Raw genomic sequence first — 15,137 nt, 5'->3', positions numbered from 1 at the left:
ACATAAGCATGCATGCACGGATTTGGCGTGGTTCAGTACTCCCAGCCTCACCTCCAGAGTGCTACTGTATCAGTTTCCACGGCCCCTCTGGGGAGCTAGGAAATCCTTCCGCGGCTTCCCTCACCAGGAGAAGGGAACAGCGGCTCTCCAAGCAGCTCCAAGCAGCCAGGGTCAGCCGGCCCTGCTGGGATTTGGGGATGAAGAGGTGCTAGGGCAGAGAGTCTTCCCCCACCTAGCTGCTTTTCCTGAGGTTGGGCCCCTACGCTCCCAGCCCAAGTGAGGCTGGGGCCCCAAGAGAACCAAGGAGGCTGCCATATTGATCCTCCTGCCCTGCGGCTTTTAGTGAGCAAGCGGCACCGAGGATGGGAGCTGAGGGAGAGCTGGAGTTAAAGACGATGTTCACAGGGAGAGGACGCTGGCTGAGAAACAGTTTAAGAGCCAGGCCTGGACACTGACAACACAGAAGTGAGCTCTGGCTAGAAATTCAGGTCCACCCAGGGCTTCATGGAGAAAACATGCAGCAACATGGACTGAGCATGAGGTCAAATTCCACCCCCATCACCCCTATCACTGAGCGACTGAGGGCAGTCTGAGCTCCAGCTCCCTCATTTGGAAAACAGGATAATAATAATATCCACCTCATGCTATGGAGGATTAAGTAAGGCCAGGCATGTAAAAGGTCTAAGCATAGTCTCAGCAGTTATCAGTAGTAGTATATTAGTTATTATGAGTAGTTCTGTTAATAGTGGAAGAAAGGCCTGGTGATCTACTTCTGAAAAAAATCAGTCATACGAAACCCTGTGGAGCACAGTTCAACTCTGACACACATGGGGTTGCCATGAGTTGGAATCGACTTAATGCCAACTAGTTTACTAGACGATGTTGAATAGTTTTCAGTGGCGCTTCCAGACCAAAACAGATCAGTAAGAAAGGCCTGGAGATCTACTTCCAAAAATCAGCCAGTGAAAACCCCACGGACACAAGGGTCTGATCCACAAGCAATCATAGGGATGGTGCAGCACCGGGCCGGATTTCATTCTGTTGTGCATAGGGTTGCCATGAGTTGGGGGTTGACTCCACAACAGCTAACAACAACAGCAACATATTAGTAGTAGTAATAGTGATTGTCGTAAAATCACTAGAGTTATTATTTTTTCATAAAAAGAGATAGTCCTGTTCCCTTCTCCAGTTCCACACTAATAGAGCTTGGCCTGTGTGTGTCCCTCTGTCAGCCCAGAGGCCTGGAGTGTGTGGGGAGGCGTAGGGCTGGCATGCAGGAGAGGGTGTGCCTGTGTGTCCAGGCTGCAGGTACACGCTGTGCCCTGGCATGCTGTGTGCCCGAGTAGTCCCCCACCGGGTGAGTTGACACCTCTTTGCAATTTCAGAGCAGACCCCAAAGGGAAAGAGAAAAAGCATCCCATTTTATCCTCAGGTACACAAACCCCACCTTCCTGCCCCACCCCACCATGCCCAGGTGTTGCACTTTCCCTTCTAGTTCCTCTGTTGCAGAGATTTGCAAACTTTTCAGAGTCACAGAGTTCTTTTAAAAAAAAAAAAAAATTTTTTTTTTTTTCCTCTCAAAACCTCAGTTTATAACTGAAGAGAAAAGCAGCTCCACTTGGATCACTGGTGAGGGCAGTAAATTCCCCCTTCAGCCTTCAGTGCTTTAAGGAGCTCTCTGAACCCCCTGCTCCATTGGAACAACCCCTCTCGGTGCTCAGTGGGCCCTAGTGGGGCGCACGGTCGTCCAGCCCCCAGACCCACGGGGCGTAGGGCCAGAGCAGCCGTGCTGACACGCAGCCTTCTCTTCCACGCAGCGAGCTGGTCTCTGCTCAGTGGTCTCAGTTTTGGCAGCATAGATCTGATTATCGTGTGCTCTTCTGAATTACAAACTGGCCTTCGTGCCCAACATACAGATCAGCTGGCCAAAGCTGAACTCACGCCGTGATGTGTCTAGGCCTTGGGGTCCTGAGCTGTGGGGACATGCAGTCATGTCTACCTGGGCAGTCTGTGCTGGGGCAGAGCTTGAGGAGAGGACAGAATAGCTCATTGTTACTCATTTTCTTCATCCTTATGGCCACAGCATCAGGGAAGCATTGAGGAAACATTCCAGAAGGGTTTTCTGGAAGTCTCCCTAATGAGGGAGAGGAGCATTGTTCTTCCCCACTCTGCTCCAGGCCTGCTCTGAGCCCTGGAGTGGTAGCTATACTTACTGCCCCACCCCAGAATCTCCTGTCCACCCGCCTTTCTTCCTGGGGCTGAAGGCTGAATCCACCCTAGCAGCACCCTGACACTGCCATGCCCCTCTCAGAGTATGCTCAGCCCCTGCTCCCTAAAGGCCCTCAGAGCCCAGGGGCTCCCACTCCATCGGAGGGGGTCAGAGGAGGAGGTGGAGGAAGGTGCAGGGTGGCCCCGGCCTGGAGGGTGGCCAGGCTCATCTAACCAGCGTCCCCTGAGGAAAGTGTGACCCACGTTCTGAAAATCACCAGAGTGGAGGATATCAGCTGATACCCTGAAGCCTCCTCCCTCACCAGGGCTTCAAGTTCTCTGGGGCATTGGGGTGGGAGAGTGGCCAGCCAACCCGACTCCTGTGAGCCCCTCCCCTCCCTCCTCAAGGCAGCATCTGGGACTACTGGATCCCTGCCCTGTCATTAGGCCCCTGCTTAGGCCTGCTGTGGGGTCCCTGGGTGGTGCAAATGATTAGCATACTTGGCTGCTAACCAAAAGATCAGAGATTCAAGTCCCCTCAGATTGCCTTGGAAGAAAGGCCTGGCAATCTACTTCTGAAAAATCATCCACTGAAAACCCTATGGATCAAGTTCTACTCTGACGTATGCAGAGTTGACTCCATGGCAATTGGTTGGTTTCTGGCCTGCTGTAGCAAAGGGGTGAGGGAGTTTTTGGGACAAGGAGGCCCCTTGGGAATGTAGGGGTCAGCAGGGTCAGGGGCTAAGGCTGCAAGTGTCTCTGGGCCACACCCTCTCACATACAACCCCTTGTCTCCTCATTTCTCCCCCCGACTCAGCAAAGGCAGACAGAAGACCAAGGGAGGCAGAGATGGCGAGCACAAGTAGGTGTCCCAGGCCAGGGTGGAGCCTGTGGGGCCACCCTGTCAGGGCAGAAGGCTGGGTTAGAGGGAAGGCTCCTTCTGTGGACAGCAGGATGGCCCCAGCCTGAGAGGGCAAAGGAACGGGCTTCCCAGTGGAGCCAGCCTGGGGAATGGCAGGGAGAGGGAGGCCTTTCCATTTGACCATGGGGATGAGGGACAGGGAGGTGCTTGTTTGGGGATGGGCAGGGGGCAGGGCCTTCTGGTTTCCACTCACTGGCTCTTCTGGGGTAACCCTCCCTCCTTTCAGTGTCTTGATTCCTCCCCCACTTCCCTGTTCACTCCCCCACCCCCTCACCCCCACCCCCTCCCTGTGAGGGAGGGTGTGACTGAGGGCAAAGCAATGGCTGAGGCACAAGAAGCCAGAGCCCCGCACCCCCAGCCAGGACACACAGTCCTGGCGATCGCAGGAGGACGACTCTGGGCTCTGTGTGGCTGTAGAGTGTGGCCAGAGCAGGAAGACCCAAAAAGCTAAGGAAAGGTGACCACTCACTCGGTGGTCCTCACTTTCTTTGCTCCTCTGAGGCTTCCTGAGGGAGGAGACATCAGGAGGAGAGGAGAGGAGTCCCTCGGTGGTGCAAGTGGTTAATGCCCTCAGCTGCTAACCAAAAGGTTGGTGGTTCGAGTCCACCCAGAGGCACCTCAGAAGAAAGTCTACTTCCGAAAAATCAGCCATTGAAAACTCTGTGGAGCACAGTTCTACTCTGATACACGTGGGGTCGCCATGAGTTGGAACTCACTCCCCAGTTTGTTTTTAGAAGAGGAGGGGATGCCAGATGGGAGAGGCCAGCCAAGAAGGGTTGGAAAGGCTCCAGACCGGGGCTTGATGAATGGGTCCCGATAGCACATTCTCACGTGGAGGAGTATCCCAGCATCATGCAAACTTTCACAACGGCTGTGGTGGTCAGGCTGCCAGACTAGAGCGGGCCTGTGGTCCAACCCCATCTCTTACAGATGGCAAATCTGAGTCCCAAAGAGGAGAGGCAACTTGCTCCGGGCTAGGGCAGAGCTGGGGCGAAACCACAGGGGATCTGACTTCCAGCCCAGGTTTTACCGTAGACCCAGGAGTTTTTGAGCACTTTCCTGTTTTCATTTAATTCTCCAAATACACCAATGAAAGCTGAAGAGTCAGGAACGCAATCTTTATTTTCCAGATTGAGAAACTGAGTCCCAGAGACAGTAAGAGATTTGCTCCAAACTCTGGTCCCAATAAGTTAAAAATGAGTTCATTTGAGGATATCACAGAAGCACCAAGGTTGTGTGTATGGGGTCTGATTGATCAGCATGGGACTGGGTTTGGGATATTTGCTCGCATTAAGGCTGCAGGGAACTCAGAGACTCCTTCATTGCTTTAACAAAAGTATATTGAGTTCCAACTCATGCTTGCTACAAACCAGGAAGCAGTGATGATAAAGCCTGCAGTGATGGAGGCAATAGTCTGTGTGGGGAGAGCCCCAGCCCAGAACCCTGAGGATGGAGGAGTTTGCCAGGTTCCCAGCAAGGGAAGAAGCCTTCAGGCCAAGGGAACAGCACATGCTAAGGCTTGGAGAGGGAAAGGACAGTCAGTGAGGAAGGCTGAATCCTGGTGTGTGGGAGTTGATGGCGGACACCGAGCTGGGAGTTCCTTAGGGAGAAGGCTCAAGGTTCAGTTTTCTCCATGGACGCTTAGCCGTAAAAGGCCAACACATGAGACATGAATAGCCTGTCCGTTCCCAGGCCCTCAGTCTGAGACTGGCGATGCTTAAAAGCCCTTCCTGACTTCCAGCTCACCTGTCTGACCTGCGCCAGCCCCACAGGGACTCAGACTGGCCTGATCACTTTGACTGGCTGCAGCTGGAGTGAGAGCTACCTCACTGGGTGAGCACAGAGTAGGCCCACAATAAATGCTAGGTCTTCAGCAGTGCTGTTGTTAGGTGCCATCAAGTCAATTTTCGACTCATAGCGACCCAATGTGACAAAGCAGAACTGCCCCACAGGATTTTCTAGGCAGTAATCTTTATGGGCCTGGAGCCCCGGTGGCACAGTGGTTAAGAACTACGGCTGCTAACCAAAAGGTCAGCAGTTCAAATCCACCAGCTACTACTTGGAAACCCTATGGGGCAGTTCTACTCTGTCCTATAGGGTCGCTATGAGTCAGAATCAACTCAATGGCAACAGGTTTTTTTTTTTTTTTTTTTGGTTTTAATCTTTATGGGAGCAGCTGGGTGGGTTTGAATGGCCAACGTTTAGGTTAACAGCCAAGCACTTAACCGTTAACCTATCCTAATTTCTCGTCATCTTAAACTAACATATAAGATGAAGTAAATTGATATTTATTATTATTTTCATTTGTAGAGCAATAGGGAGTCCATGGGTGGTACAAATGGTTAACATGCTCAGCTGCTAACTGAAAGGCTGGAGGTTTGAATCCACCCAGAGGCCTCTCTGAAGAAAGGCCTGGTGATATACTTCTGAAAAATCAACCATGGAGCACAGTTCTACTCTGACACACGGCAACTGGTAGAACAATAGGGCTACTGAAAGAGTAGGAAAATGGATTTCTAAGAAGAGATTAAACAAGTTGAAACTCTTTAGCCTAGAGAAAAGAAAAATGCAGAAACAGCTTTTGGGGCAAAACTGGTTAGTTTCTATCTCCACTGAGGACAGATAAGTGAAAATAGGTGTAATTTGCAGGAGAGGAAACTTAGATTCAATAGATGAAAAAACTCGTGATCCCTCGAGTATGTAAGACTCTGGGATGGTTGGTTTGGGGAGATAGGAAATATATTTCCATGGTGCTGTTTGCTTGAGCGTTGCAAGGGACTGGGTCACTAGAGACGGCTGAGGATCCGGCTTCCCTGGCAAGCCTGAGCTCAGGACAAGTACATCTGGGTCTCCGGGGCCTCCTGGTCTGATGAGGGTACTGTGCAAACAGGCCAGTTTGAAGACAGGGAGGTTCTTGGCTGGATGGGTCAGTTTGTCCTGCCCAAATGTGGAAAGACCATAAAATCTGATTGAAATTTAACACACTTTGAAAGACAACTGCAAAGACTGCAACTATGAATTTACCTATATTTGGGGCATGGGAAATAAAGGAAATAAACCCATCGTGGGACACTTGGAGAACACACCCCCAAGCTTTGAGGATTTGGCTGTTTAAAGAATGCAGATAAGGACCACAGACCTCATTTCTCTTAGACAGGAGCTGGTTCATCCCGATTGCCTAAGGCCTGAGCTGACGAGTCTGGACAATTCCCATGGAAGCCATGGAGGGGCAGAAGCCCTGGGCAGTGAGTGGGCATTGTCTGCAGCTCATTTATTTACAACATGCCATTCTAAGTCACAACTTCTAGAATAATCCATAGACCTGAACTAATGAAACCCTCAAGTCACTAAATTTAGTTTGGTGAGTGTTCCGAAGTCATCATGCATGCCACACTTGCCCCTAGGACTCTCTGTGCATCACCTAGCCATGATGACACACTTAAATCTGAGCCGTGAGACAAGCAAAGAAATCATCAGATCCACGAATGAAAAGAAAAGTTTACAATGAGTGAACTAACTTTCACTTCTTTTCTCTGGAGAGAAATACCAGTCTAAACTGCAGGCGCACATCATTCTGACCATGGTGAGTCCAGCTTGCAGGAAATGCGAATGTGATCATAAGTCCTCAGATGTCTTAAGAGGCCAGCCTCCCCTGGACTTCTGCCTCCCATGCTTTCAGGCACCCATGAATAAAGAGCCCACTTGGTTGTGGGGAGCCCTGCTGGCGCAGTGGTTAAGAGCTCGGCTGCTAACCAAAAGGTTGGCAGTTCGAATCCACCAGCCACTCCTTGGAAACCCTGTGGTGCAGTCGACTCTGTCCTATCGGGTCGCTATGAGTCAGAATAGACTTGACAGCAGCAGGTTTGTTTGGTTTTTGGTGTTGGTTGTAAGGTAGTTTATCACTGAGTTGAATTCTGCTTGGTTTTCTTGGTCTGTTTCTCACCATACTAACATCTTTAGTAACTGCAGAACCCAACTAAACCAAATCCAAAATTTTATCTGGAAAAAGAAAGGCTCAGTACACCAGTAGGAATCCCTGGGTGGTACAAATGGTTAAGCACTATTCTGTACTAACCAAAAGGTTGGCACTTCAAACCCACCCAGAGATACCTTGCCAGACAGGCCTGACTATCTGCTTCCGAAAGACCACAGCCTTGAAAACTCTATGGAGCACACTTCTACTCTGCACACGTGGGGTCACCATGAGTTGGAATCAGCTGGACAGCAACCAGCAGGAACAACACCACCAGAAACCTAATCAACAAATTCCATGTTTTTTGAAATCTAAGTCTTCAATGCAAGTGGATAGTCTTCACAATTCCCTGATTCAGTTAATGTTTACTCAAAAACTAACCTTTGCTCTTTGCCAGGAGAAGCAGACAGGCTGCTTTCTGGGAACTAGTATGGCAATAAGGCAGCAAGGGCTTGTTCTGTAGTGGACTTCTTATATGTTGTCCATCAGAAAAATACAAAGGGCAGTGACAGCCGATGACATCACTCTCTACTGCCCAGCAGTTCAGATGAATGAAAGAGCAAGTCTGGGAGAAGCAAACAGGCACAGATACTATGGTAAGGATTCTGGAAACTACCTTCACCTCTGCACATCTCTACATTTTTCAGAAAGAGAAAAGTGCATCATTCTGAGATATTGCCAGACACACAAAAGTCCAACCAGTCAACCTGTCCACCTGAGATGGTAAAAATCATGCAGGCTCAGAGGAGAGACATTTCCCCTTTGAATTGCTTCAGGATGTGGTAGAGGATGGTTGGGTAAGCATAGCTTTCTGTTTTGTTTTTCTTTTTAAGTCTCAGCCTACACTTCTAAATATGTTTGTTTTAAGGAATAAAGTGAGTCTCTAATTCAGGGCCATAACTGCCTAAGGGAAGCCCCAGGCCCTTTTCCACTTGGGTGGGTCCATTGGAGCAGGGTCAAAACGCCACAGCTCCTTGCTAGGGAGCACACACTCTTGGCTGGGGCAGCAGGGTCAGGTCCCATCCAGGTGGCAGAGGGGAGTCAGACCCTCCAGGCAGGACTTGCTTCTGACCCAACACAAGGCCTTTGATCTGCCATCTAAGAACACTTCCCTGGGGGAGGGTCTATGACTAGAACAGGTCACACATGGTGTGGGCTGGGGACTCTTAGGATGGGATAGCCCATGCGTGACGGTACAAAGTCAGGCACTAGATGCTCCAGGACACTCCTGGGTAACCCAGGAGTGCAGCAGTGTGAGCAGCGAGGATGGGCAGAAAGGAATCTCAAACACTGAGACAGGAAGGGCCCCATGGGGGTACAGGAGGAGAAAGGGCCCGTGCCAAGCATGTTTCCTGAGAGTTCTCCTAACATAGGGGTACAGAGAGCACTTAAGGCCACTAGGCTGGTAGACGTCCCACAGCACGGGTTCTGGGTAAGCCTGGGGAAGATGGTTCCTTTCCCACCACCACAGCTGCTTCAGTGCCTCCCAAAATCTCCTGTAGGATAGAATCACCTGGAGAGTGTGTTGAGAATGCCAGTTCTGAGCCCTCAGTCCCAGAGAGTCTGACTTAGTAAGAATTTGTACTTCTGATCAGCAACCCCAGGTGATTCTGCTGTGAGAGACCCAAAGAAGGCAGTTTTCAGACATACTGGACTAGGGGTCCTGAGAACCCCTGTTGCTTGTGATCCAGCCCCATGCCCGCAGGGCCTGCAGCCTGATGAGGCCTGGTGGTCCTGAGGAGGGGCCTCAGAGAAGAGAATTTTCTCATTTTACAAACCAACTGTCTTGAATGGAAACTAAGACACATCTACCATGAATTCTTCTGAAGAGCAAGAGTGTAGGATTATGTGCCTGTTACAGCAGTCAAGTAATGAAGGAGTTTAGGAATTGTGGTTGCACTCATACTCTTGTCAGCAGTAATCACTTCTTATTTACACTGATATTTCCTTAGCTTAAATGATCAGGACTGCCCACCTGGGCAAGAGAATGTCTTTGAATTTTGGGAATGTATGTCAACTGCTTGGATCTCTTGTTCCTAAAACAGACCCAGTCTTCACTTTTCACAGGCTGACAATGGCAGGACTAGAGCACTTTGATGGCAGCCAACAGCAAGAGAACATCTCCCTCCCCGCTCTACGAATGGCAGCACCTGGATTTAGAAAACTATTCCACTGCCATTGGGTCAATTCTGACTCACAGCGCCCCCATAGGGTTTCCAAAGCTGCAAATCTCTACGGAAGCAGACTGCCACATCTTTCTCCCATGCAGCTGCTGGTGGTTTCGAACAGCCAACCTTTCGGTTAGCAGTCAAGCGCCTTAACCACTGCGTCACCAGTGCTCCTTAGAAAACTATCGGGGGCCTTCAAAGTAACTAGACCTGATGAGTCAAGAAGAAGAAACAAAGTCCTGTCTAAATGGAAATGATGGCAGTTCTATTTTTGCAGGCATATATGGTCACTGAGCCTAACACAATTGTGTCCAGTGGGTTCACTGCTCTGTTCAATGTATGTCACCAGTAATTTAATATTTACAGTCATCTCTTTTAAAATGTGTTGATGCTTAGGTTACTTTTGAATGAGCCCCTTCTCTAGGCATGGTCTGTGGGACTCTTCACAGATGATGTCCTGATCTGCCGATTGTGCTGGCCCATGGGCCATCCTATATTTACGAGTACAGGCCCTAGAGAATTTTTGCCAAAAGTCCAAATGGTCAGGATAGAATTCACACTCCCAGAGAAGTGCAGTCCCACAGCATCCAGGCAAGGCAGCGAGGACGTAGTGGCAATCTGGCTGGCCTAGGAGACAGGAGCCTTATGCTTCAGTCTCAACTCTGCCACTTACCGCGTGTTATGGAGATTATTTTAACCTCTCTGAGCCTCCGTTTTCTCATTGGCTGAGTGAGAAGATACACACATCCCTTACAGGGTTGCTATAATGGTAGAATGAGCAAATATTTCTCATGGGAAACATTTCTCTGGAAAAGCCTCAGGCCCACGGTATTTGATCAAGAAAGGCCATGTAATCTCTTTTTGGCCATTTTCTTCGTAAGTAACTTACCTCCTCTTATTAGAAGGAGGAAAACTTTTAAAGAATTCCAAGGGCATCAGCTTTCCTTTCTGAGCCTCACTCTCTTTCCCTCCCTCCCACTGTTGTGTCCCAGACAACAGTAGTGGAGAATGCGGACCCACTAGTGTCACCCCAGCATTTTCTCACCTACCTCGTCACTTTATAGGAAATCATGGATGTGCCAGGGTCTCCTAAACTGTGAGCTGGTGCCACATAGAAGGGGTGGTTCTTGGTGTCTCTTTCATTGGGATACAGGCACACACACTCCATGCCTTGTCCTGTGTATGAATAGCAAAGAAGAGGTCTGGCATTAGGATAGGGCCAGGTTTGGGGGGGGGGGTGAGATCGGCTGTCCAACCTTAAGTAGAGGGGCTTGAGGTTTCTAGACCATCTCTACAAGGACAGAAAGGTTTCCCCCAACCTCACATTACCCAGCATAAAGACAGGGGTGGGGGTGGGGGGGCTTGGAAACCATATTCAAGCCTCCACAGGGAGTGGCCATGACCCAAAGATGGGTGGGTCTGCTGTAGATGAGCCCCAGGTTGGAGCCTGCACCTTGCTCCACCTGGACCTGCAGGATGATGGGGCCACACCCTGGAGGAGGCAGAACGGGAAGTGGAGGGAGTCAGGTATCCAACTCATGCAATATTGATAGAGTAATGGAATACTGCACTTGACCCCCTGCTGATCCTGCTCTTGGTCCCTCCTGGAGCCAGGGACCACAGGCTTGCTGCAGGGACATCCCTGAAAGGACAGTGAGGACCCCTGCCCATTTTCCTCACTCCCCCTGACTTCAAGGCCCCTCACCTGGGGGGTGCAAGGCCACACCAAGCCAGAGGAAGAGGTAGGAACTATGGAGTCTGCCTTAAGTTCCTGGGGGGTGGGGGTCGGGTCTGGCAGTGAGAGGGGACAGGCAGAAGGGGAAAAAGCCAGGACCAAAGGTAGACAGGAAAGGGCTCACCTCCTCCTTTTCACTGGGAACCAAGGAGAATCCCAGGGCTCAGGAAGGCAAAGACAAAGGGAATGTCCTGAAAGCTCTGGAGAGAGGCCGGCTAGACTCTGGGGGACTGGGAGCAGAGAGGTGCTGAAGGCTAGAGTGGCCTGTGGACTGGACCCAGAAGGGAGCCGGCTGCTGGGGAGGGGGACAGAGACATTTAAGACTGGAGGAAGACAAGGGAGAAACAAAGATCGGATAAAGCAGCTATGCGTAGGTGGCTCAGGGTTTAGGCCATCTGCTTGGTGTCTTGAGGAAGGTCCCAAAAGAGTCAGTCACTCTGTCCTAGGTTTTGAACACTAGGGCCATCTGAGAACTGCATGGCTAATTTCTCCCACATCTCCCAGCTTCTCCTCAGCCTTGGCCCTTCTAGGTCCTCTCTGATCCCTACCCTTCCTTTCTCATGCTTTGTCTCCAGTCCTCTGGCTTTCTTGCCAGTCACTGAAGTGGGGTGCAGAGACAGGGAGGATGAGGTTGGGGGTGCGGGCTGAGCTCCGGAGCTCTGAGAAGACAGGGCTGGGATAAGGCCGAAGAGCCCGGGGCCCAGAGGGGCTCCAGTTACAGTAACTCCTTCCAGCGGAAGGCCACCTTCTTTGTTCTGTTCACTGGGGTCCCTACCCTGCTCCTCATGGTGTGAAGAGGTGAAGGAAGGAGGAGGTGGTGGGTTTTCCATTGCCCTAATCCAATCCCCCTGATAGTTCCCAATTTGGGAGTGTAAGCCCTCCCCTACGTCTTGGGACCAGCAGGTGAGCAGCTGGGGTATTAATCTCCCCTCTTATGTGTTTCTCTGTGTGTTTCCCTCTTCTGTGTTTCTGTGTGTGGTCCTTGATGCCTCCATTTCCCTCCACCTCGTCCTGGTGGCCCCCCTCACAGAGCTGGGAGAAGCGTGTTTTCAGCCATGAAGCTCGGCAAGAATCGGCTCCACAAAGAGGAACCCCAAAGACAAGGTATGAACACTTGCCCCTACAGCAGGTTCAGCCCAAGACCCTAACTGTGCCCTCCAGCCGTCTCTCCGCAAGTAACCTCAAGAAACCCCTCCCCTGGCTGGTCCCAAACACGCTCTCCCGGGATTGGCTCGCGACGTTCTGGGAGGAGCCTGGCCGCCCATTGGCTGGCTGAGGAGCCTGGCCGCCCATTGGCTGGCAGAGGAGGACCAGAGTCGTGGTATTCTAGGAAGGGCGCCAGGGCTGAGGGGTGGTGTACAAATGAGCACAGAGCCCCTCTGCCAAGTCTGCACGTTTATATTAGGCTCCTCCTGCCCTCTTTGCTCCCCATTTTTTTACACAGATGCATTTGTCCCTTCTTAGAGATTTTTAATTAAAGGAGGGAATAACCAAAAAAAAAGGAATGTTGTGTGGTCAGTTCTCCAATTCTGGGGAGAACCAGAATCCCAAGAATCCTTGCCCAACAGCAGAACTCAGTGTCCTTCCTTCCCTCCGTACCGTCTCACCAGGCTGCAGCCTACCCACTAACAAGGCTTTGGAGAGAGGCTGAGCTGAGCCCTGGAGGGCTGGGAGTGGTGAGGTGTTGAGGGCGGCGTCGCCTGTGGTCTGGGCCCAGAAGGGAGCAGTCTGCTGGGGAGGGGGGCAAGACAAGTGTTTAAGAAGTGGCAAGGGGGTAGGGGGAGGACAACAGGAGAAACAGAGTGGGCCATCGGCTCCGTGTCTTGGGGAAGGTCCCACAGGAGTCAGTCATCACTCTGCCCCCAGCTGGGTTGATCACATGACCGCCATCGGGACTCCTGGCTGTCCTCACCAGCATTCCCCGTGTGGTCCCACTGCCCCCAGCATCTCTCTCCCTCTCTCTTGTCCCCATGCCAATTCCAGCTGTGCCCTTCTGCATCTTAGATTCAGAGAGTACAGCTGCTGACTGAGGCCCAAACACACCATCCTTGGGTGGCTTCTCAGAATCATCATTTCTTCATCTCATTGGATTAGTACACACCAGGGCAGGGTTAGATTCTGAACTTCCCCACCTATTATACCTGGATAAGTTACTTCCTAAGCCTCAGCTTCCCCAACTGTGACATGAAAATAACACCTATCTTGACAGGACATGGCTATGAGCACTAGATATATATGTATAAAGTGCCCAGCATTGTGCCTGGGACACAGTCACCACTCAATAAATAAATGGCAGCCATTGTTGTGAGAGGAACAAAAGCATGGATTCTTTATTCCTTACCTTCTTCCGCGAAGTTAGTCAGTGCTTAAATAAGTATGGTACAATAAAACAGTTACATTCAATTAAACTAAAACCAGATATAATATCAATTAAAATATATGATCAAGAGCAGGCTGAAAACCCTGCAGATATACAGGCCATAACATTCTAAGCAAATGCTATAGGTAAACCTTGAATTTGGCTCTCAGCTTCCTGGATGCCAAAGTCAAAGGGGAAACACAGTCACTATTCCCCTGTTCAACCCACCTACACAGCCTTTCTTCTTCCTCAGATGAACCAGCAGTGTTGGAGATGGAGGACCTTGACCACCTGGCCATTCGGCTGGGGGACGGGCTGGACCCCGACTCTGTATCTCTAGCCTCTGTCACAGCTCTCACCACCAATGTCTCCAACAAGCGGTGAGTGGGCAGGAGACCCGCATCCCCCCTTGTCTCCACCCCAGCAGGCAGGACCCAGTTTGCCATGCTTGGAATTTGAGTGGGGAAGACTTAGGGCCTGTGGACAGCTTCCTAACCCTGCCCCTTTCTTCTTTTTCTTGAATGCCTTGCTTCTTTCCTTGCAAAGCAGCTGCAGGCCTGGGCCCAGGTCACTGAACACCAGTGGGGCTAGGCAAATCACACCACACAGAGCCAATCAGCCCATATTTGAACCTGATGACCTAAAATCTATCTCCCTGTTACTTCTGTCCCTTGGTTAGTCCTCTCTGTTGGGGCCTCTGAGAATAGAACTTGAGTGTCTAAAGGCCATAATTTTGTCCCTCTGCCCTTCTCCTAAGGCAACACATTATCAGTCCCCATCCTCCCTACCCCCAGTAGTCCTCTCATCCCAGGCCTGACATTTTATCTTCCCTACTTCTCCCCCTCAGGTCTAAGCCAGACATTAAGATGGAGCCAAGTGCTGGGCGACCCATGGATTACCAGGTAGGTGGGCACCTGGAGGCCTCATGTCTTTCCAGTCAGATGTGCAGTATAGAACCTGTGGAAGCACAGGTCTGGAGGTCATAGAGAACCACAAGCTGAATATAAGTCTCTAAAATAAGCTTATTCCTGGGAGGCATTCCTGAAGTGTCGTAAGTAAGAAGGTGTCAACCCAAAGGGGAGTCTGAGAATTTTGTGCTGATTGAAGCCCCCCGCCCCCAGGATTTTGTGTCAGCACTGGACTTCATGAAGTAAGACCTGTTGTTATTGTTGTGGACTGTCAAGTTGATTCCAACTCATAATGACCCTATATGACAGGGTAGAACTAGGGTCTCCAAGGCTGTAACATTTACAGAAGCAGACTGCCACATCTTTCTCCCACGGAGCAGCTGGTGGGTTCAAACTGCCAGCCTTTCAGTTAGCAGCTTAGCACTGAACCACTGTGCCATGAGGGCTCCTTAAGTAAGACCTCGGGACTAGAAAAACTGTAAAGAGATCAAGAAGAACCACAAAAAAAAGAAGTGTTCAAATAGTTAAAGTAAGAGCCTTGGAAGAAAGTTTGTTTGCGTTTGTTTTGCATTGTTTCAATGCTAAGTAACGTCAATTGTACTTATCTCTAGATGGTGAGAATGTGGGTGATTTTTTTTCTTCTTTTTGCCTCTCTGTATTTTTCTGAAATTAACATCTAACTTTTTCATTTGTATTTTTCTTAAACTCGAGAAGGTTTGCTGATTATGAGTTGTCTTAGTCATCTAGTACTGCTATAACAGAAATACCACAAGTGGATGGTTTTAATGATGAGAAGTTTATTTCCTCACAGTCAAAGTAGGCTGAAAGTCCAATTTCAGGGTGTCAGCTCCAGGGGAAGGCTTT

General features: G+C 50.3%; 1 protein-coding gene across 4 annotated transcripts in view; it reads left to right on the top strand.

Moving 5' to 3' along the window:
- Nucleotides 1-15,137, top strand: part of OTOF (otoferlin) — a 124,400-nt gene that overhangs the window by 61,461 nt on the left and 47,802 nt on the right. For 3 of the 4 annotated variants that reach the window (XM_004377587.2, XM_004377590.1, XM_004377588.1), the window contains exons 6-8: nucleotides 12,037-12,110; nucleotides 13,619-13,745; nucleotides 14,213-14,267. In XM_004377587.2, the coding sequence (XP_004377644.1) occupies nucleotides 12,037-12,110; nucleotides 13,619-13,745; nucleotides 14,213-14,267 (256 nt within the window). Of the gene's footprint in view, nucleotides 1-3,025; nucleotides 3,071-12,036; nucleotides 12,111-13,618; nucleotides 13,746-14,212; nucleotides 14,268-15,137 lie in introns of all 4 variants that reach the window. The other variant, XM_004377589.1, reaches the window with a different exon arrangement.

This window comes from Trichechus manatus, unplaced genomic scaffold, assembly GCF_000243295.1.
Source record: "Trichechus manatus latirostris isolate Lorelei unplaced genomic scaffold, TriManLat1.0 scaffold00052, whole genome shotgun sequence".
NCBI lineage: Eukaryota > Metazoa > Chordata > Mammalia > Sirenia > Trichechidae > Trichechus > Trichechus manatus.
Note: the sequence above shows the minus strand (reverse complement) of the source record. Positions and strands in the feature narration are given on the sequence as shown.